Below are 22,825 nucleotides of genomic sequence, written 5' to 3'. Positions count from 1 at the left end.
ACAGTACCTCTTAATACCGCTAACTACTCATTCCAAGAGACACGGTGCTGATTTCGAGATTCGTAAACAGCATCTGGCTTTATGCCAAATTTAAGCCTAATTAGATGAGAACTTCACCTAAAATTATGCATTTCAAATCCGTTCTCTAGAACAATATTTATTTTTTATTTCTGTGATTTATTTTTTATTTGTTTATTTATTTAGGTAGCACAATAATGCATACTGAAGTCTATGTCACCTCGCACATTCGCAACCATCTCGCAAACGGCTCATTTTGTGCATCCATGTGCACTGGAACGTTTTTGCTTCTGTTATCGTCCACTCCAGTTCACCCACTTTGAGACCACATCAGAGAATTGTAAACAGATCTTTTACTACCTCTCCGCCCGCATCTCGTGGTCGTGCGGTAGCGTTCTCGCTTCCCACGCCCGGGTTCCCGGGTTCGATTCCCGGCGGGGTCAGGGATTTTCTCTGCCTCGTGATGGCTGGGTGTTGTGTGCTGTCCTTAGGTTAGTTAGGTTTAAGTAGTTCTAAGTTCTAGGGGACTCATGACCTCAGATGTTAAGTCCCATAGTGCTCAGAGCCATTTGAACCATTTGAACCTTGCGTTTTCCAATCTTAAAAATGTAAAGTAATCTTCATAAACAGCAAATAAAATCAATGTTTAATAGCAATCCAAATTTCGTTTTCCAGGACGGAAATGGGAACTGCACGGAGGACGAAATTACAAATAGCCCCAGATTTATTATAATGGCCGGGCCGGTACGGCAACATAGGCTGTAGCCATTATTCACCAGAAACAGCAACACACGACTGAAATAAAGCCCAGTATTACAACACAAATCAGTGCTCACACCATGAATTGCAGGCTGCTAATATGACTGCTATACTAACTCCCCTCAGAATAAAAAGATGAATTCCATATCACACGCAACCTACACGTGCTCCTCACAACAAACTCTCTCAACAATACAATGGACAGACGTCGTGCATGTACTTGCAGCTAAACATTTGTTACCTACTGTGGAAACCGAAAGTCACTATCAAATGGTTCAAATGGCTCTGAACACTATGGGACTTAACATCTGTGGTCATCAGTCCCCTAGAACTTAGAACTACTTAAACCTAACTAACCTAAGGACATCACACACATCCATGCCCGAGGCAGGATTCGAACCTGCGACCGTAGCAGTCGCGCGGTTCCGGACTGAGCGTCAGAACCGCTAGACCACCGCGGCCGGCGAAAGTCACTATCTGTCACTACCGAATATTAATTCACTGCTACAGGAAAACAGTGATCGACGTCGGTGGTTCAACGTGTGAAGTACCCGCAAATGTTCTGCAGTCAGAGTATAAGACGTACCAAAACACTGAAAGTTGTGCTAAAGTTGTTTCTAACATTTACTTGCACTCTAGTGTTAGCAGCAAAACGATGTGCCATGCATTTTCTGCAACGGGTGGGCGCCGCGCTGTGGTTTGACCTGCAGTCATAATGGGGTCGGGTATCGCAGACTCATGGGGTATCTTAGAAAACCATGAAAACAGTTCGCTTTTACGTACGGTGTGTAGTGGCGACAGTTTCACCGCTTTATCTGAAAACAACATCTGAAATCTTTACGATGATGGCTCATCGTATCCTACGACAGCCGGCAAACCATAGTATTCCTAATAATACGAAATAAGGGCAATAACATGGCACCGGTTAAAGCAGACTTCACAGTTGCTGTTGCTGCAATTACAAATAAAACTTCGATGATCACTTCCGCACTTCTTGTGGAGATAATTCCACTGATAGTGAAATATTATAAGAAGAGCGAGCACGAAGTATGTTGTTTACCATTTACGTTACGCTTTTCTATTCCAGCAATAAACGTCCTCGGCACGTCATGTTACTTGAAACTCTAATCACAAATCTATAAGAGCTGCCCTCGTCTTATGACTTGTAATCTGAATTTCCTGTATTAAGTCCTCAATCACCAAGAAAACCATGGAACTACCCAGAAGGTCTCGTTCGTGACTTGATCGATGTTATTTAGCTCAAACAGTGAAAGACGAAACACCATATTATAGAAATATGCGTAACATATAAGAGGTCAAATTAGTACTTAATTTTTCATTACATTTAATATAATGACGCCATGATGCAGCTTATCTTAAACTGAAGATTACTAATTTACAAATTCTGCTTGCAGATAATAATAGTTTTGGAGCTTTCCTTCGCATAACAGTGTCCAGTATTTGTGACAAATCGTCAGTACATTTCGTTGAAAATAATACATCAGCAGTAGGCATGAAGTTAACGCCAAATCACTGTGAACCGATTTCATCTGCGAACTGTTTATTAAAAATTATTGCAATCTTTGAGGAAGAAATGTCATTATATGTTTACGATGTGTTACTGCTTTCAAAACTAAGCAGACAATTGTGGAAATCAGGGTTAAGTAACCTAGACTTTAGTCTGTGATTGTTAATTACAAATAGCCAGCATTTTTATGCCTGCTGCACAATAGTGTTTGAAGGAAAGTACCATTTATCTCTGTTACAGTTAACCACATCATGACAACACCAATGTAACATTCCATACAATGAGGGGCAAACACGCATTCAGTTGCTGGTTCCGTGTTTATCCTCTTCTGCTACACCAATTTTGTATATAAGAAGAATTTAGCTCATTGTTCAGAAAAAAACGTTCTCCAGTAACAAAAATTTGATCAATTCCACCACGAAACACAATGTCTCGGTGTTACAACGTTAGCTACCAAACCATGACCCGGAATTTAAGTTAAGTCCGAAAATAAGCGTACAGCGTTGCGGTGACTACTGAGGACTGATTCTGAAGAAGAGTGGTCGAAGCAACGTCGACCGTGAATTTTATTCTGGGTCTTTATGTATAGTAAAGCGCTATGACTATTTAACCACATATCATTCTAGCAGATTTTTTTGCCATCAGTGATAATCTCTGGTGAAACCACAATGCATCTTCGCTGTAGGCTGCAAATTATATATTGAGCGGATCTCTCCCGCTCGTAGCAACCCGCAATGATTTTTTACTGCCGAATCCTAGCGGTTGGCCTAAAATGCCAAGTACCTTAGCCGGTGGCATTAAAAATAGGGAGTGTCAACTAACGATTGCACAGCGCACCTTGCACCAGCGAATTGTGGTGGGCTTAACGCTCGAAAAAGTTTTTGCTTCCAAAAGGTGTTGAAGTAATTTAGCGGAAGAGCACTTATTTTAAATCTGGAATGTCTTAGAGCATAAGTCATGTCTAATTTATGAAAATACCAAAGACGTCCCTGAAACTTTAATTACTTTGATGCTCCATGAATGTATAACCCTGAAATTAACTGTTTTCCGGAGGCAACTCTGCAGTATCCGTTCAATGATGTATCTGAATCCGTCCACTAGACAAATATTTTTATAGAAAAAGAGCAACGGAAGAAACAATGGAACAGACAAGATTAAAACATTACCTGTCTCTTCTTCTCATCTTCAAGAGCATTACACAAGAAACTGCCTCAGACTCTTCTCTTATAATTCGACGATCACGAAGAGTTATTGTATTGCTTTAAAGATTTCAGGTACCAACTCATGCTTTAATAAAGTGGCACTGACAATCAAGTTGTGATGCGGTTCATTTTGTATTTATATTTTTCTTTCAATTGTACGAGATATTTGGAAACTTCAAAAGTCTTAGGTTGTATGAAGCCACTCGATGATCGCTAGAATCTATAACTGGCTATACTTCTTTGTGGTTATAATGTCTTACGGGTTTATTATAAGAGCTTTTGCTGTTCATTCCAAATCCATACAAATTTTAAATGGAAGTAATCACTCGTTTTGAGGCGTAGCACATTCTATACATGTACTTTCCTAAACAGAATTTGATAACAAGAATACATTACATGCGTATACATTCTTAGCTAAAGTAAAGTAGTACGAGTGAATAGTGGAAGCTTACTCTGCAACAGCACACGTAACAGCCTGCACTACCTGTGAGAACCGCCGGTTACTTAACTACTAGTAGCGACATAATGATTCAAGTACTGAAACAACTAACAAGAAATGCCAACAACTGTCAAATACGCAAGCTGTTCATTCTACTAACTGCAGCAATCTAGCCAAGTTGTACTACAGAAATAACACGCCCATGTACAGAGAAATGCAACTACAAGAAAGGAGCTGGCAACTGGAAGGACCATACATTCAGTCTACCGAAATCTCGTGTTAAGAATATTTCTTCTGACATTTCAGAAAATGTTCCTTCTAAAATTTATCCAGCCAATCGAGAAGCAAATGAAAGAAACTTTAGGTAAATGCTGCGCGCTAATAGTGCCATGAATTAGGTAGTAGCACATTTAGTGCCCTCGATCGTATGAAGTAATTGTATAGGGACATTACCCAAATGACGCAACCATTATATTATGGTACAGACTCGAACTGTGATTCACATATACTAATTGTGATCGTTATTGAGCCCTGATAACAACAATATTTTCTAGAAGCGACTATAATAAAACCAATCTGCATCCATCACGGTGCAGAAAAAGAGTTGTATTCAAAGGATAAAGGAGTAAGTCAGAATAAGAAGAAATTACTGGCGAATCTGTAATTAATTCACTAATACACCGAATAAAAGGAGTATACATACATTTATTAAAAAAGTTATAAAATAAGGAAACCCCTAACAAGAGTGTCACGTATGATAATGCAAGAAAAATGGAAAGATTACCCACTTCATATACATCCCCAAATTAAACGAGAGTATGTATCAGCTCTACCATTTCGACTCACTCCCATCTAAAGCAAAAAAGGAGAACATTGGAAATCTGGGAAGTATCAAACGTATTCGAATAAAACGTGGGACGTTGGAAGTGTGACGGTGAAAGCGGTTCCGTCGTGGTACGTACGACTCGTCTCATGCTGTAGTTCCTCTACACCTGACACAGATGTAGCGAGGCGCTCCTCGACTGGACACAGGCAAAGTTGCGAATCGTAATGAGCCTAGTAGCTAGCAGTGCGGAAAATGACAGTCGCCATAACCTGAGTACGTCTTTTACTTGCTATCTCCGTTACAATAAGAAACTTTATAAATCCTTGACACGTGTAACAGGCGTCTCATCTTCAGCATCTACACGACATTTCGCAGACAAGTGACCTGGGAGAAGTCGCCGACTGCAGCCCCTGGTGTCTACTGACTATTAAGTGGACTCACTGCTCTGCTCCGTTACTTCGTCGCGATAGTGCTATCTCTGTGTCAACACCAATCAGCTTTCAGTCAAGGCGTCGCCGATGTGGGAGTACCATCTCCGAAAGTCGAAGGTCGTTGCGATTAAATGATAAAAAATCGTATAAGAGCTGCCACCCTAGAAGCAGCGGCATCGCAGTGCGGTCTACAGTTGGAAAGGTAAGCCGCTCGCCGCTCTGCAGTAGACTAGACTAGACTAGACTTGCTGACGTCTCTTGCCCCTGCTGACGCGCCACTTGACTGTGCAGATGCGCTTCTTCCTGCTGTTCGCTGCTGTCGTCGGCCTCGCCTGCGGCGCTGCGGTCCACAGGGGTATGTACAGTGACAACTCTGCATGACTTGCTGACCGCGTAGGCAGTGTCAGTAGCCTTATAATATAAGAGAGAGCAGTGCACGATCATCGGACATAGCTCTCATCGTAAATACAGCGTCTGCTTGTCGTACACAGCACTCGAGTTCAGGCTATTAGCGATCACTGAATCCGTAAAATAGAGGGAGAAATTTGAGAAGTGTATCATACAATCAACTCGCGAGAAGAGCATTCTGAAATAGTTGTTAGGAGTATTAGAACACAAAAATTTCCCCAGACTCAAGAAGAATGCTTATGAAAAGTGGTAGTAAAGTACCCGTTCACCCACACTGTACAACATGGATATCGCTCATTCACTTTTTCCAAACGTAAAGAACTTGTTGAGACAAGATGAATGGTCAGAGGTTTGCTTGTTCACGACTGATATCGCCCGAAATGTTGCAAAATCTGCAGTTGCAGATACGCTCGAAAATTTTTAGTCATCCTGCAAAATAATGCTAATGTATGCTCTGAAAGCTATACAAAACGAGCAGATTGAAAGCCCATTATTGTCGACATTATATTAGTTCTGGTTGCAACAAACAGATTTGACACAGCCTGACGGAACTCACCATGATATACAGTCTCTATAAAGAAAATTCTAACTAAACAGGGGAAATCTTGTCATAGATGTAAATCACAGCACAGCAATGTAGACAGACAGATGCTAAATGAAATAGAGAGACGCCAAGTGAAACGCGTTTGGCTTAAAAACAGAAAAGTGTGAAACATTTAACGACTACCATGGCAGATTCTTCTCGAAACACTTCTCACAAAACACAAAGAAATTCTGAAGTAACGGCTGTCAATGCACCACAATTAATCTCCGAGCGAAGTTGAACAAAGTTCTAGTGCCATATCGAATGCTATCAGTTTATACACCGAATTTTAATTATAATATACAAAAGATTCCTCGAACAAAAAAAGAAACCTGTTCCCAGTATTTCGAAGAAAGCACAGATCACACCTGTCTAGAAGAAGGCTGGTCAAAGAGATTAACGAAACTATCCTCCAGCAGCTTCTGCATTCGTCTGTTGCAGAATTTCAGACCATGTTCTGAGCTCAAGTATTGGTATACTGCCGGCCGGGGTGGCAGAGCGGTTCTAGGCGCTACAGTCTGGAACCGCGAGACCGCTACGTTCACAGGTTCGAATCCTGCCTCGGGCATGGATGTGTGTGATGTCCTTAGGTTAGTTAGGTTTAAGTACTTCTAAGTTCTAGGGGACTGATCACCTCACAAGTTAAGTCCCATAGTGCTCAGACCCATTTATTGGTATATTCTAGAAGTATTGGTATCGAGTGGAGACATAAATAGACGGTTAATAGTTCAGTCAGGAAAATAAGAGAAAATTCCTAAATGCAATGCCACAGAAGAATGCTGAAAATTGGATAGGTAGACAATTTAAGCAATGAGGAGCTAATGAATGGAATTGGAGAGAAAAGACATTTGTGGCACAACCTGACTAGGACGGGGAATCGGTTGATAGGACACTTTGAGAGACAATAAGGGATCCCCAATTTAGAGTTGGAGGCAAGTGCTAGGGGTAAAATTGGCAGATGGACAGCAAGAGATGAAAACAGCAAAAAGATTCAGAATGATATATGTTGCAGTATTCATTAGGAGATGATGAAGCTTGCACAGGGTATAGTAGCATGAAGAGCTGCATCAATCCAGTCATCAGAGTCAAGAGCGCTACATAACGAAAAATGACCACAATGGTTAGAGGCCTCTTTCACTCGCTGGAGAGCCTCAAAGAGATGTTGAAAAACATTAACTGACAGACATCAAACATCCCCCGAAGAACTCCACATAATGTTTGAAAAGTCAGAGGATTCCTGTATCATGGAATGGAACGAAGAAGGAACTGTAATACAGTATGTGGTGTATTTGAAAGTCCCCTTCCCTACGCTCTTACCAGTGCTTGCCAAAGAGAAGATATAGATGTAGATCGAAAGACATGTCCTTACACCAAATCTTACCTAGGACACATATCAGTATACTTCATCTGTAGACTATATGGTGTGGTAAGACGTTGAATGTATTTTAGATACATATCAGTCCAAATAAAGATATGTAAGAAGACATTCATCCATCGCTCCATTAGTGAATTTTGATGGAAGAACACTTAATGTGTTGACAATAAAATGTTTTCCTTGAAATGAACATTAGCTTTATTTGAAGGGGACAACTGTTCATGCCACACGCTACATTCTCCGTCATGTAGTAACTTTGTATGTGCACAGCTGCCCTACCTGCAAGACGTTTCAATCAATATAAAATTCTTTCATATTTACCATTTAATATAGTACTCCAAATCACTAACAGACCCTAAGTGAAATGATCTGAACTAAACCAATAAAGTTCGGCGTCCAAGTTACATCATAAGAAATCCTTTGAGTCACACTCTGCAATTAACTTTCATTTACACAGCAAAAAATTTCTATATAAATTCGTCACATAACAGCCGTTTTCAGGCGAAGAATCAGAAACATTCAATTTGGAAAATGGTTAATATTAAGATACTAAAACAAGGCAAAGATATTTTCCTACAGCCTGAATGATATCACACCCCCAAATAAACTTTAAATTATCCAAAATTCAAATTTACAGGCCCAAAAACTGAAAAATTTCATCGCTTCCCTACGTCGAAATCAAACCGAAACCTTCAAGATGACCTGAACGACTTCCTGGCCCTCATCCCCGTCGACGAAATCGTCAACATCGTCCTCAACTACGTCGCCAACGACGCTGAGGTGCAGGCCGCCCTCCAGTACCTCATGTCTGACGAGTTCGAGAGCATCGTCGTCTACGTCGACCAGCAACCTGAGCTGTACGATGTAAGCAACGCTCCATTAGACACTTCATACACCTATGAGATGTTACATCACTCAGGTTCTCACTGCTCCGTTTTTTTCCACAGCTGCTCAACTTCCTTGAGTCCTCAGGCCTTGACCCCTATGGCTTCCTCAACACCATCCACGACTTCCTGGGCATTCCTCCGATCTCAAAGCCCGCCAGCCGAATGAGGAGGAGCAGCAGGAGCCTCAAGTCCATGCTCGATGAGATCCTCGCCATCCTCCCAGTCGACGAGCTGAAGGCTCTCTACAACGAGAAGCTGCAGACCAGCCCTGACTTTGCTGAACTCATCAACAGGCTCAGCTCGGACGAGTTCCACGTAAGTAGTTATCCTTTCATAGCTGTTGAATGGCTACGAGTGTCCAACATTTTTCTTTTATGTTACCTCCATACTTGACCTCTAACCAGAAATATGGCGTTTCCAGCAACTGGTGCTGCGTGTTCTGGAGCTGGATGCTGTGCAGAACTTGATCCAGATGCTGAGGGACGCCGGTATCGATGTGGACGCCATCATGGACTTCTTCAGGAAGATCTTTGGCTGGGCTGATTCCGGCTCCTTGAAACTGAGTAAGAATGTTTTCTTTAGTATCATCTTTCTATGGGGCTTATTATTTTAAGTTTATATTTGCATGTACCACATATTCTTTTGCCCATTGTGCTCCACATCGAAAGCGTAATTTTGCGGTTCTAACTGTGAGAAAACATGTCGTAAAGTTTCTGGTACTCCTACAGAGGGAATGTGGAGTCATGAAATTTTTTATAATTTCAGCTTGGCTACTTCAAGATTTCTTTGCGAGAATATGAACCAATCATCATAGGGAGCTATGTGCAAGAATATGTTCCCTAATAATCCACACAGAATGACGGTGTTAGCCCGTTTCTGTCTTCAGATTTACATGTGAAGTGGTAAAGCTCGATTGCTAAGGCGGGAAATATTTTCTACCAACGAATGTCATTTTTGTCTGGTAGCTGGGCCCTGGGCAGACGTAAGTGTCCATAAGACCAGTTCCCAAATAGATTCTAAGTTCAGGTGAAGTAACATGTTTTGGCGAATCGTTTCTGCAATGTAGGCTCAGTTCAGACGAGTTCCACGTGACTAGGCAACCTTCGTGGAGTCTCGCAATAACAATATGAACTCTCGAAAGCGGTAACATTTTCCCACAGCAGTTATAGGGAAAACCACCTAGAAATAGTGTTCCTGAGACCTGTACTATTCAGTTCACAATTCTTCCAACAACTAAAAGCTAAAATACCCTGGAATTTAATTATCAAAATCTAATAACGACCAGCTGCTAACCACAGAAAAGAAAGCGCACTACTGAGATAACTGCTAACTGGTTAGACTAGGAGCTTACATCACCAATCCATCAACCATTCATAATGAGCGTCCTCCAACAGTCCTCGCTATGCACAATTTGTATAGACGTCCTCTTTTCCGACGTTTTACTAAAAACTCAGAATCATGGAACTAGATGTATATCACTACCTTCTCTCTCGCATATACTTTACCGGCTAGTATGATTTACACACATTCTGAAACAAAACACCATCACCATTTCTACATTTCCAATAAACTGGAAGTGCAACAACATACTGTAGCCCTCATCCTCGACAATGTTTGCTTTGAGCTGTGCCTGTATCAACACTTCCCACCAAACTTTCCACATCCTTACCTAGCGTAACCTTGATTGTCTACCCTTCCCCCAGCATGAAATCACCCACACGATCTAGCCTTCGTACAACCCATAAGGGTCCCAAGTATTTTCACCGACGACTACTGTTCCGGGCCTTATGCTTTCTGCTTGGTTGCTGTGCTATCCACCCGCATTTACTCGAATCATTTCTTTCCAATGTGTAAATCAGACATTTTTCCTTTAATACCGCCCCCAGTTCTAAGAATTTACTCTATCCACAAGTACTGTAATAAGCACAACTCCCCACAGCCATCACCTCCATAGACCAGAAAGCACTAACATCACACTATCACACCACTAATCCCATTGCAATTATTCTACAGTAACAAAAATTAACCTAATGATTTAATCTACTTCGCCTCGTGATGACTGGGTGTTGTGTGATGTTCTTGGGTTAGTTAGGTTTAAGTAGTTCTAAGTTCTAGAGGACTGATGCCCATAGATGTTAAGTCCCATAGTGCTCAGAGCCATTTAATCTACTTCAATCAAGTTTGAAGAGCGTTGGAATGTCCCGAGGTAGCAAGCTTCCATCGTGGGGAATATAAAAGGTGCACAAATACATAAATAAAAAACAGTAGCCTGTTGTGAAGAGATACGTCTGAATCACAGTTATAGCCTTGAGTTTACTTTTCCTCACTGACGTGAATCACATTTCTATACACAGTGTACCCAGTGCATTCATCAAGAGGATCAATAAGAAGATGAAGTGGTACAAATTAACGTGTAACGTAAGACCGACAAAACTCTTACGTTTACAGTGAAATCTCACCAAGGACAATGATGTCAGCGTCGTTTTCAAATATATGTGCAAAGGAATCGCATTAAACAAGTTATGTAACTGACGGAAAAACTAACTGTAGGTGGCTAGGCCCGAGAAGCAATAGCTCTTCTCTCTAATGCGAGTTCAGTACCTCAGCCACTATGCGAAAGATAACGGTAAATGCAGACTCCATATTTCCCAAAAGTCACACAACTCAATATAATGTTTATATTATGAACATTATTAGCGAGTTTTCCGCGAAAATTATAAAAATAAGTGGAACTCTACAATTCGTAAACAATAATTTTACGTCTTCCTAATAAATAACTAATACGTATAAAAATTACGTAACATTCTTCTAGGAAAGAAATAAGGACACATCGTTTACTCGCTCAGCACTGATATATTGTCCGACATTTCACAGTAATAGTGATAAGTTACGGAATTACCCACAACAGTTTGTCAGTTGTAACGCAATTTTTAACATAACTTTCCCAAAAGTGCAGAGAAGGTGGACTGATAAGCGAAATACCATTTTCAGAGCCATTCCGTGGTGCAAAGATGATCCAGCGTTTCCCAGCAAAAAAATCCAGCCGCAACCTCCAAGATGACCTGAACGACTTCCTGGCCCTCATCCCCGTCGACGAAATCGTCAACATCGTCCTCAACTACGTCGCCAACGACGCTGAGGTGCAGGCCGCCCTCCAGTACCTCATGTCTGACGAGTTCGAGAGCATCGTCGTCTACGTCGACCAGCAGCCTGAGCTGTACGATGTAAGCAACGCTCCATTAGACACTTCATACACCTATGAGATGTTACATCACTCAGGTTCTCACTGCTCCATTTTTTTCCACAGCTGCTCAACTTCCTTGAGTCCTCAGGCCTTGACCCCTACGGCTTCCTCAACACCATCCACGACTTCCTGGGCATTCCTCCGATCTCAAAGCCCGCCAGCCGAATGAGGAGGAGCACCAGGAGCCTCAAGTCCATGCTCGATGAGATCCTCGCCATCCTCCCAGTCGACGAGCTGAAGGCTCTCTACAACGAGAAGCTGCAGACCAGCCCTGACTTTGCTGAACTCATCAACAGGCTCAGTTCAGACGAGTTCCACGTAAGTAGTTATCCTTTCACCCCTACTGCATGGCTCCAAGTGTGCACTAATGTTATATATTGTTACCACTGTACGTGACGTGTAACCAGAAATGTGACCTTTCCAGCAACTGGTGCTGCGCGTTCTGGAGCTGGATGCTGTGCAGGATTTGATCCAGATGCTGAGGGACGCTGGTATCGATGTGGACGCCATCATGGATTTCATCAGGAATCTCTTCGGCTGGGCTGATTCCAGCTCCTTGAAGCTTAGTAAGAATAATTTTAAGACAATCACCCTTTAAAATGGCTTGTTTTTACGGATCTATAATCATGCAAGATTTTGGGAATGTTAGTCAGAAATCTAATATTAGTATCTGCAACACTACCAATTACACATTAAGGTACTATCCTAGTTTTAGAATTGACCTACACCACACAAAATTAGTAATTCACAAATAACATACAGTACATTACTCTATAACAGCCATTTAAATTCATATCAAGTCTTGCTGTACGTTTTCCAAACATCATTTGAACGATTATTTTATACAAATCACGTGGAACGAGTCAGTTTACGGAATATGTATAAACGGTTGGTGTTTACATTAATCAACAAATGGTTATTTTTCATTTACTCATGCTACTACACTTTTAAGTATAAATTTGTCAATGGACTAAAAGCAGCTGTCCAGGAGAAAGACTTTAAATTAGCATTAAAAGCTGCTTCGCTACCTGTCAGATATTTTATGTTACTGGGCAAACACTCAAAAATTTTTGTTGTTGCATATTGAGCTCCTCCCAGAGCCACTGACGTCTTTAACAGTAGGTTATAAAGGTCTTTTTGCCCTCCAGTGTCGTACGTAAGTACATCACTGCTATTTTCAAATGGTGATGGATTATTTATGATGAACTTCATACATGAATGTATGTACTGTGATGGAGCTGTTAAAATGACTAGCTTCTTGAAATGGTACCTACATGACGTCCTTGGGAGAACACAAATATTATTGTTATTGCTTGTTTTTGAGCAATGAATAATTTCTTCCTAAGTGATGAGTTACGCCAGAAAATTAGTCTGTATGACATTATTCAGTGGAAATATGTCAGGTGATTGATATGTTTGTTTCAATAATTAGCAGTTGTATGAAGATCAGAATTAGCTGCACTTAATTGTTTGACAAGCTCACTAACATGGTTCTTCCAGTTCATGTTTTCTTCAGTATGTAGACCCAAAATCTGGAGCATTCTACCCTACTTACTGACTCATGTGCTCATGGGCTACATCAATTGTTTGTATGACTTTATTTGTTGTACAGAATTGAATTTTAGTCAAAATTTAGGAAAATCTACTCTCAGAGAACCACTCAATAATTTACTGGAAGATATCATTAACCAACTCTTCTGCTGCTCTCTCTCTAATGGGATTTATTATAATACTAGCATCGCATCCCAAAAGTACCAAATGTGCTTGCTGAGTGTTAAGTGAAGGATTATTAACAGATATAAGGAATAAGAATGGGCCCAAAACTGAATCCCTTGGGACTCAATTTGCAATATTTTTCCCCAGTCACTAGAATTTCCTACCTTTCTGACATTGTCTTAATTATTCAGCACAACATTTTGCATTCTATTTTTCAAGCATGATTCAAACCAGTTGTGCATTATCAACAAATCCACAAGACGTGAGTTTTTCTTAGAGAGTATTATGATCTACATAACCAAAGTGCTCGGAAAGATCACAAAACATATCAGCTGGCGATGGTACTTTAATAGAGATGGTGCCCCTCCACGCCCGCACCAACGTGGTGACGAAACCAAAGTTCTACTGTCACCTCCGTAAAACATGTTAGTTATCTAGTAAGTCGATCACAGGATGCTGGGCTGTGATGTTGTCCGTGCGTCTGGGTAGGACTACGCATTAACACGGTCCATCAGGTGATAGATAGTGGACGAAACGTGAGTGAGGGTAGCGATTTGAAGAGCAGAGGGAAAAAAGTGCCATGGCTCGTGCCGTGGGAAAAAACCTCTGCGACAGTGGGATGGGTAGTAAGAGCAGTAGTGGCTTACTAGCTGCGACAGCTCATGCAAGGTTGGATTTGTTAGTATAGGTATCATGCATCATTACCGTGACAAGCGATGGCGATGTGTCCCAGTTGCTGCAGCTGCTACATTCCTGGAACAATCAAGATCGTTATACAGTAGTGGGAGATCGGCCATAGATCATCTCACTGTGTGGGGGATGTGTGGAGCTTGTTTGTATGCAGTGTACGGTACGGCTTCCCTGTGTGGTGCCAGTTATTCGGCAGTGTATTTCAGCTGGATATCCAGTAATGGTGTCTGATTAACAGGGGCTCGCCTGTGCCGTTATGTTTGCGTATGCTTGGCCATAGATGTTATGTCCTTACAAGTATGTATTTTGGTCTTTTATGTTTCCATCTATGGTTGTGGTGTCGATGGTACTTATTGATGAGTGACGTTATAGAGAGTATTCTCAGTTGAGCAATCTTTCTGGAAAACAAATTGTTGTGACTATACAAGACAGCCAAGTCACAATGAGAGGAAGCCGAAAGGCACGCGATAAGCTCACGCAGATTGGCGTGAGGTCTGGAACAGGACAATGTCTTTAGAATTGCAATAAAGTACGAAAATCTTGTAATACTTAACTTTAATCCATAATCGGTGTACATCGCTCTTGTACAGATATAATCTCCATTTTTATATACTGGTAATGGCGCCTTGCTAGGTCGTAGCCAATGTAGATGAAGGCTATACTAACTATCGTCTCGGCAAATGAGAGCGTAATTGTCAGTAATCCATCTCTGGCAAAGTCGGCTGTACAACTGGGGCGAGTGCCAGGACGTCTCTAGACCTGCCGTGTGGTGGCGCTCGGTCTGCAATTACTGACAGTGGCGACACGCGGGTCCGACGTATACTAATGGACCGCGGCCGATTCAAAAGCTACCACCTAGCAAGTGTGGTTTCTGGCGGTGACACCACACAAACTACGATACTTTAAGGGAACTTTTTCCACTTATCTGTGTGACTACTCTTAGGTAAATTCCTTTTCGAATATTTTAGAAAAGATGTGAGTAATGACGTTGCACAATAATTTTTAAGTCTGAATTGTCACCTTTCTTATGAAATAGTTTAATAACTGCAGTTTTGCCTGCCTGCAAAAATTCCCTACGCCACTGAGGCATTGCACATATCGCTCAGGACAGTACTTGTTAATTTGAAAGAAATTTTGATAATTCTTCTTGAAATTCCCTCAATCTGACAAGAACTTTCGTTTCACAGAATTCTTACACTTTATTATATTAAATTCAGTGAAGGATGTTTATACTATTTCTAGTTGTTTAAAGCTCTGTAGAATCTCCTTTTTACTATATTCTCTTCCTTCTTCAATTCATTCATTTACTGCTATACTTGCTACTACATTTAGAAAGTGACTGTTAAAAATACTTGCAAATTGTGAACTGCTCATCACAACATTGTCATTTAATTCAACTGTTATGGATTGTGATTTACAATGGAAATTGCAGTAACTACATAAAGCACATCATTTTTTTACTAACACTAACAGAAAATGACGAGAGATATAGGGAAACAAACATATGTATTAGTCCAGAAGTGAAACATTCTCTCATCTATACAACAGTATCGATCAACTATAAGTGGTGTGTAATGGACAAAGTAATTAAGTAAGAGAGTTTATGAATCTACTTTTATCCACAGAAGGATAATCAATCACCCCAAAACGAAAGCAGTACCTGATTTAAATACGGATTACTAAACGATTCACAAGAGAATGACAATAGGAAGATACTTCAACATAGTCAACTCATCTACCAGTATGTAGCATTTAGTCCTCAAGTGGCAGCAAAAGTCATCATCTGTAATTCAACATATTTTATCAGATCAGTTAAACGTGCTCTAATGGATATGTGGTTAGTTCCAAGTAACAACACTCAGCATGTTTTACAGGGCCTATCATCGCAGTCAAGAAGATCCAGCGCTTTCCCGCAAAAAAATCCAGCCGCAACCTCCAGGATGACCTGAACGACTTCCTGGCCCTCATCCCCGTCGACGAAATCGTCAACATCGTCCTCAACTACGTCGCCAACGACGCTGAGGTGCAGGCCGCCCTCCAGTACCTCATGTCTGACGAGTTCGAGAGCATCGTCGTCTACGTCGACCAGCAGCCTGAGCTGTACGATGTAAGCAACGCTCCATTAGACACTTCATACACCTATGAGATGTTACATCACTCAGGTTCTCACTGCTCCGTTTTTTTCCACAGCTGCTCAACTTCCTTGAGTCCTCAGGCCTTGACCCCTATGGCTTCCTCAACACCATCCACGACTTCCTGGGCATTCCTCCGATCTCAAAGCCCGCCAGCCGAATGAGGAGGAGCAGCAGGAGCCTCAAGTCCATGCTCGATGAGATCCTCGCCATCCTCCCAGTCGACGAGCTGAAGGCTCTCTACAACGAGAAGCTGCAGACCAGCCCTGACTTTGCTGAACTCATCAACAGGCTCAGCTCGGACGAGTTCCACGTAAGTAGTTATCCTTTCATAGCTGTTGAATGGCTACGAGTGTCCAACATTTTTCTTTTATGTTACCTCCATACTTGACCTCTAACCAGAAATATGGCGTTTCCAGCAACTGGTGCTGCGTGTTCTGGAGCTGGATGCTGTGCAGAACTTGATCCAGATGCTGAGGGACGCCGGTATCGATGTGGACGCCATCATGGACTTCTTCAGGAAGATCTTTGGCTGGGCTGATTCCGGCTCCTTGAAACTGAGTAAGAATGTTTTCTTTAGTATCATCTTTCTATGGGGCTTATTATTTTAAGTTTATATTTGCATGTGCCACATATTCTTTTGCCCATTGTGCTCCACATCGAAAGCGTAATTTTGCGGTTCTAACTGTGAGAAAACATGTCGTAAAGTTTCTGGTACTCCTACAGAGGGAATGTGGAGTCATGAAATTTTTTATAATTTCAGCTTGGCTACTTCAAGATTTCTTTGCGAGAATATGAACCAATCATCATAGGAAGCTATGTGCAAGAATATGTTCCCTAATAATCCACACAGAATGACGGTGTTAGCCCGTTTCTGTCTTCAGATTTACATGTGAAGTGGTAAAGCTCGATTGCTAAGGCGGGAAATATTTTCTACCAACGAATGTCATTTTTGTCTGGTAGCTGGGCCCTGGGCAGACGTAAGTGTCCATAAGACCAGTTCCCAAATAGATTCTAAGTTCAGGTGAAGTAACATGTTTTGGCGAATCGTTTCTGCAATGTAGGCTCAGTTCAGACGAGTTCCACGTGACTAGGCAACCTTCGTGGAGTCTCGCAATAACAATATGAACTCTCGAAAGCGGTAACATTTTCCCACAGCAGTTATAGGGAAAACCACCTAGAAATAGTGTTCCTGAGACCTGTACTATTCAGTTCACAATTCTTCCAACAACTAAAAGCTAAAATACCCTGGAATTTAATTACCAAAATCTAATAACGACCAGCTGCTAACCACAGAAAAGAAAGCGCACTACTGAGATAACTGCTAACTGGTTAGACTAGGAGCTTACATCACCAATCCATCAGCCATTCATAATGTGCGTCCTCCAACAGTCCTCGCTATGCACAATTTGTATAGACGTCCTCTTTTCCGACGTTTTACTAAAAACTCAGAATCATGGAACTAGATGTATATCACTACCTTCTCTCTCGCATATGCTTTACCGGCTAGTATGATTTACACACATTCTGAAACAAAACACCATCACCATTTCTACATTTCCAATAAACTGGAAGTGCAACAACATACTGTAGCCCTCATCCTCGACAATGTTTGCTTTGAGCTGTGCCTGTATCAACACTTCCCACCAAACTTTCCACATCCTTACCTAGCGTAACCTTGATTATCTACCCTTCCCCCAGCATGAAATCACCCACACGATCTAGCCTTCGTACAACCCATAAGGGTCCCAAGTATTTTCACCGACGACGACTGTTCCGGGCCTTATGCTTTCTGCTTGGCTGCTGTGCTATCCACCCGCATATACTGGAATCATTTCTTTCCAATGTGTAAATCAGACATTTTTCCTTTAATACCGCCCCCAGTTCTAAGAATTTACTCTATCCACAAGTACTGTAATAAGCACAACTCCCCACAGCCATCACCTCCATAGACCAGAAAGCACTAACATCACACTATCACACCACTAATCCCATTGTCATTATTCTACAGTAACAAAAATTAACCTAATGATTTAATCTACTTCGCCTCGTGATGACTGGGTGTTGTGTGATGTCCTTAGGTTAGTTAGGTTTAAGTAGTTCTAAGTTCTATAGGACTGATGCCCATAGATGTTAAGTCCCATAGTGCTCAGAGCCATTTAATCTACTTCAATCAAGTTTGAAGAACGTTAGAATGTCCCGAATTAGCAAGCTTCCATCGTGGGGAATATAAAAGGTGCGCAAATACATAAATAAAAAACAGTAGCCTGTTGTGAAGAGATACGTCTGAATCACAGTTATAGCCTTGAGTTTACTTTTCCTCACTGACGTGAATCACATTTCTATACACAGTGTACCCAGTGCATTCATCAAGAGGATCAATAAGAAGATGAAGTGGTACAAATTAGCGTGTAACGTAAGACCGACAAAACTCTTACGTTTACAGTGAAATCTCACCAAGGACAATGATGTCAGCGTCGTTTTCAAATATATGAGCAAAGGAATCGCATTAAACAAGTTATGTAACTGACGGAAAAACTAACTGTAGGTGGCTAGGCCCGAGAAGCAATAGCTCTTCTCTCTAATGCGAGTTCAGTACCTCAGCCACTATGCGAAAGATAACGGTAAATGCAGACTCCATATTTCCCAAAAGTCACACAACTCAATATAATGTTTATATTATGGACATTATTAGCGAGTTTTCCGCGAAAATTATAAAAATAAGTGGAACTCCACAATTCGTAAACAATAATTTTACGTCTTCCTAATAAATAACTAATACGTATAAAAATTACGTAACATTCTTCTAGGAAAGAAATAAGGACACATCGTTTACTCGCTCAGCACTGATATATTGTCCGACATTTCACAGTAATAGTGATAAGTTACGGAATTACCCACAACAGTTTGTCAGTTGTAACGCAATTTCTAACGTAACTTTCCCAAAAGTGCAGAGAAGGTGGACTGATAAGCGAAATACCATTTTCAGAGCCATTCCGTGGTGCAAAGATGATCCAGCGTTTCCCAGCAAAAAAATCCAGCCGCAACCTCCAAGATGACCTGAACGACTTCCTGGCCCTCATCCCCGTCGACGAAATCGTCAACATCGTCCTCAACTACGTCGCCAACGACGCTGAGGTGCAGGCCGCCCTCCAGTACCTCATGTCTGACGAGTTCGAGAGCATCGTCGTCTACGTCGACCAGCAGCCTGAGCTGTACGATGTAAGCAACGCTCCATTAGACACTTCATACACCTATGAGATGTTACATCACTCAGGTTCTCACTGCTCCGTTTTTTTCCACAGCTGCTCAACTTCCTTGAGTCCTCAGGCCTTGACCCCTACGGCTTCCTCAACACCATCCACGACTTCCTGGGCATTCCTCCGATCTCAAAGCCCGCCATCCGAATGAGGAGGAGCAGCAGGAGCCTCAAGTCCATGCTCGATGAGATCCTCGCCATCCTCCCAGTCGACGAGCTGAAGGCTCTCTACAACGAGAAGCTGCAGACCAGCCCTGACTTTGCTGAACTCATCAACAGGCTCAGTTCAGACGAGTTCCACGTAAGTAGTTATCCTTTCATAGCATTGGGATGGCTACAGCTGTCCAATATTTTTGTTGTATGTTTCCTGTCTACTTGATCTCTAACCAGAAATATGACGTTTCCAGCAACTGGTGTTGCGTGTTCTGGAGCTGGATGCTGTGCAGAACTTGATCCAGATGCTGAGGGACGCCGGTATCGATGTGGACGCCATCATGGACTTCTTCAGGAAGATCTTTGGCTGGACTTTTTAAAGTCATACGGGCCTTCCTCCACTCTCAACTGCGAACTGATAACATAGGCACGTTTTCCAGTCCCCGATTCTGATGTACTGAATGCGTAAAAAAAAATAAACCTCTGTGCTTAACGTGAGTTTTGATATTTTTATGATACTCTGTAACCCTCAACGCTCTTCTAACACCTAGGAGCTTTGGAAGCCTCACAAGAGAAATGTTTTTCGACCATTTAATAACACAACGTAGGGCACGTGGCTTGCAATTTTTTCTCCTAATCGTAAGTGTGCTGTGGTTTATTTGTCGTAAACAGTTTTGAAAATGTTTCCGCTTTACCTTCAGTTGCCGATATATAATACCTCATCTCAGTCACTCACTTCCATATTCAATGAGGCAGCGAGAAAGGAATCGTTACGTGAAATGAAGGCAACATTGAAAGAAGAAAAGGAAAAATGGGATATTTTTAGCGAAGAACTGAAAATGCAAATAGACGAGCACCGGAAACGAAGGCCATGGCTATGAAAGTCAAGAAGGTAGCGCAATCAGCCAAACAGTTGGCAGAAGATGTAGAGAAAGCACAGGAAGGAAAAAATACGCAATTACAAAAACACAACTACACCACCAGAAGCGCTTGTAATTGGCGGGAAATTAAAAATGGTGGTCCCTTATGGGGACTCGCCACTTGGTCCTTCTGGACGGAAGGCCCAAGTGCACATCCCCCGCAACACATGGAAACTGCCCAGATGCAGGAGAGGTAGGTTATATTAGTGTACTTTATTTATTTTGGTTCGGAAACTAAAGTAAAGATCGGTCCTAATTACGTAATTAATCATACAGACCGGTCGTAATTACACAACTATATGCAATACAATTCACAAATTGACAATGCCATACAACTGGTGTTATATTGCTGGGAAAAAATTTCACAATACCACGCGAAACTGCTGACAAAAAATGGTTCAAATGGCTCTGAGCACTATGGGACTCAACTGCTGTGGTCATTAGTCCCCCAGAACTTAGAACTATTTAAACCTAACTAACCTAAGGACATCACCCACATCCATGCCCGAGGCATGATTCGAACCTGCGACCGTAGCGGTCGCGCGGTTCCAGACTGTAGCGCCTAGAACCGCTTTTTTTAATAAAACATTTATTAAAAAAACAATGTTACACTCCAAATACATACTAAGTTATGCATACATGAAGTTATTTAAGCATTTCAGTTACGCTGACGTTAAGGAAAGACAACAGAGGATTGTGTTACTGACTAATTACCAGAAAGAATTAATTTAAACATCAAGAACAAAATTTTTAAAGACATTCAAACTTCAACCTGAAGAAGTAAAATCTGCACTTTGAATTACATGAGGTGCAATCTTTACAGAAGCATAATTTCTTTATGATGGATATCAGCAAGTTGATGGGATAATTTTAATTAAAACAATTTAATTATCATATTAGACAATTTCTGAAATACTTGAGAATGGCGGAAAGGAGATATATAATAAATTTGACTAGCCTTCCTAACTACACTTTCTGGACATTAATTGAATCTGAAGTGATCAGATCTATATAATCAGTCTTTCACTGGATCAGATCTATATAATCAGTCTTTCACTGAGAAACTGACTTACACATCACAGTGCAAAAATGAACAGGGCAATGTGCCAGCCATTGAATATTACATTTATCAGATAGAATCTTATGGTTTTAAACAATCGATAAGGGCATTTCTATAAAAACTGTCTATTTCCAAATTTCTAGTATAAGCCAATAATGCACCTTTAATGTTTTGTGTTTTGACACTATTTCGACACACAATCTCAATGTCACATAAGTTCTGTACATTAGCTTATAAGTTGCAAAAACTACTCTCTGAAGTAGAAAAAGTACACATCATTAATATACCGTAAATCTTAAATAGTATCCTTAAGGTAACTACAATACATCACTGTCAACACAGTCTTATTTTTTATATTAACCAATGCCTATTCTTTCAAATACAATTTTTAACATATTACCGAACTTTTTCTTGTGATTCGAATAGCTTCTAATTTTGTGAAACTCACACAGCATGTGTACCTTGAACTCTATGATGCTATCGGATCCTAATTTGTTAAGGACGTAGTTAACAAAATTTCCCAGCAACCAGTGCACAGCGTTATTTTTTGCTTCTGGGAAATAGCGTGCGTCAGGCCTGTGTATCAATGACAGCGATATATACTCAGGGGATGTTCTTGTAATCAGAGCTATTTGCTCTCGGACCCACTTCCAACTATTCATGTGACCACTGCAAATATATCTGTGAATTACTGTGTCAACTAGATGGCATCGTTGACATAAATTTGTTTCACAGAGTCCGATTGCGTGCAGTCTTTCATTGGTGCTAACTATGTTGTTAACTGTCTTGTACCATGCCGTTTTTATGTTAGTCGTGAGCACATTAGAACTAATGTTTTTCCAAATCTCAGTCCACTCAATGTTTGGAAACTGTCGTTCTATTTTGTTTCTTCCTTCGCTTTTCTTTCGTTCCCGCATTATGGCTCTCGATGTTAAGTGTCGTGACTGCCTAAGTTCGACACTGACGTAACTAAACTCAACATAGAAAATCCTCACGTGCTGTAAGCGACTGTTGATATTGTGCACGTCAATCGGGGGAAGCAGGCTTGGAGGTTTAATGATCTCGAAAAGTTGGCTGGTTATGCTTTCTCGCGAGTCTCTTATTAAATTAACTTGCCTTTTGATAAAAAGAGCAGAGGCTTTATCCGTTATATCAGTTAATCCTAGTCCACCATTTTTAGGATATAAAGTGGCTA

At 41.2% G+C, this 22,825-nt stretch overlaps 1 protein-coding gene across 29 annotated transcripts in view; it reads left to right on the top strand.

The window, feature by feature from the left end:
* Window positions 1–20,148, top strand: part of LOC126260919 (uncharacterized) — a 239,964-nt gene extending 219,816 nt beyond the window's left edge. For 16 of the 29 annotated variants that reach the window (XM_049958396.1, XM_049958400.1, XM_049958399.1 and 13 more), the window contains 7 exons: window positions 12,125–12,266; window positions 15,981–16,213; window positions 16,297–16,551; window positions 16,658–16,799; window positions 19,228–19,460; window positions 19,544–19,798; window positions 19,905–20,148. In XM_049958396.1, the coding sequence (XP_049814353.1) occupies window positions 12,125–12,266; window positions 15,981–16,213; window positions 16,297–16,551; window positions 16,658–16,799; window positions 19,228–19,460; window positions 19,544–19,798; window positions 19,905–20,030 (1,386 nt within the window). In that variant the 3' untranslated portion in view covers window positions 20,031–20,148. Of the gene's footprint in view, window positions 1–8,516; window positions 8,772–8,877; window positions 9,020–11,447; window positions 11,681–11,763; window positions 12,019–12,124; window positions 12,267–15,980; window positions 16,214–16,296; window positions 16,552–16,657; window positions 16,800–19,227; window positions 19,461–19,543; window positions 19,799–19,904 lie in introns of all 29 variants that reach the window. The other 13 variants (XM_049958393.1, XM_049958383.1, XM_049958382.1 and 10 more) reach the window with 12 other exon arrangements.
* The last annotated feature ends 2,677 nt before the right edge of the window (window positions 20,149–22,825 follow it).

Source organism: Schistocerca nitens, chromosome 5 (genome assembly GCF_023898315.1).
Source record: "Schistocerca nitens isolate TAMUIC-IGC-003100 chromosome 5, iqSchNite1.1, whole genome shotgun sequence".
Classification (NCBI taxonomy): domain Eukaryota; kingdom Metazoa; phylum Arthropoda; class Insecta; order Orthoptera; family Acrididae; genus Schistocerca; species Schistocerca nitens.
Note: the sequence above shows the minus strand (reverse complement) of the source record. Positions and strands in the feature narration are given on the sequence as shown.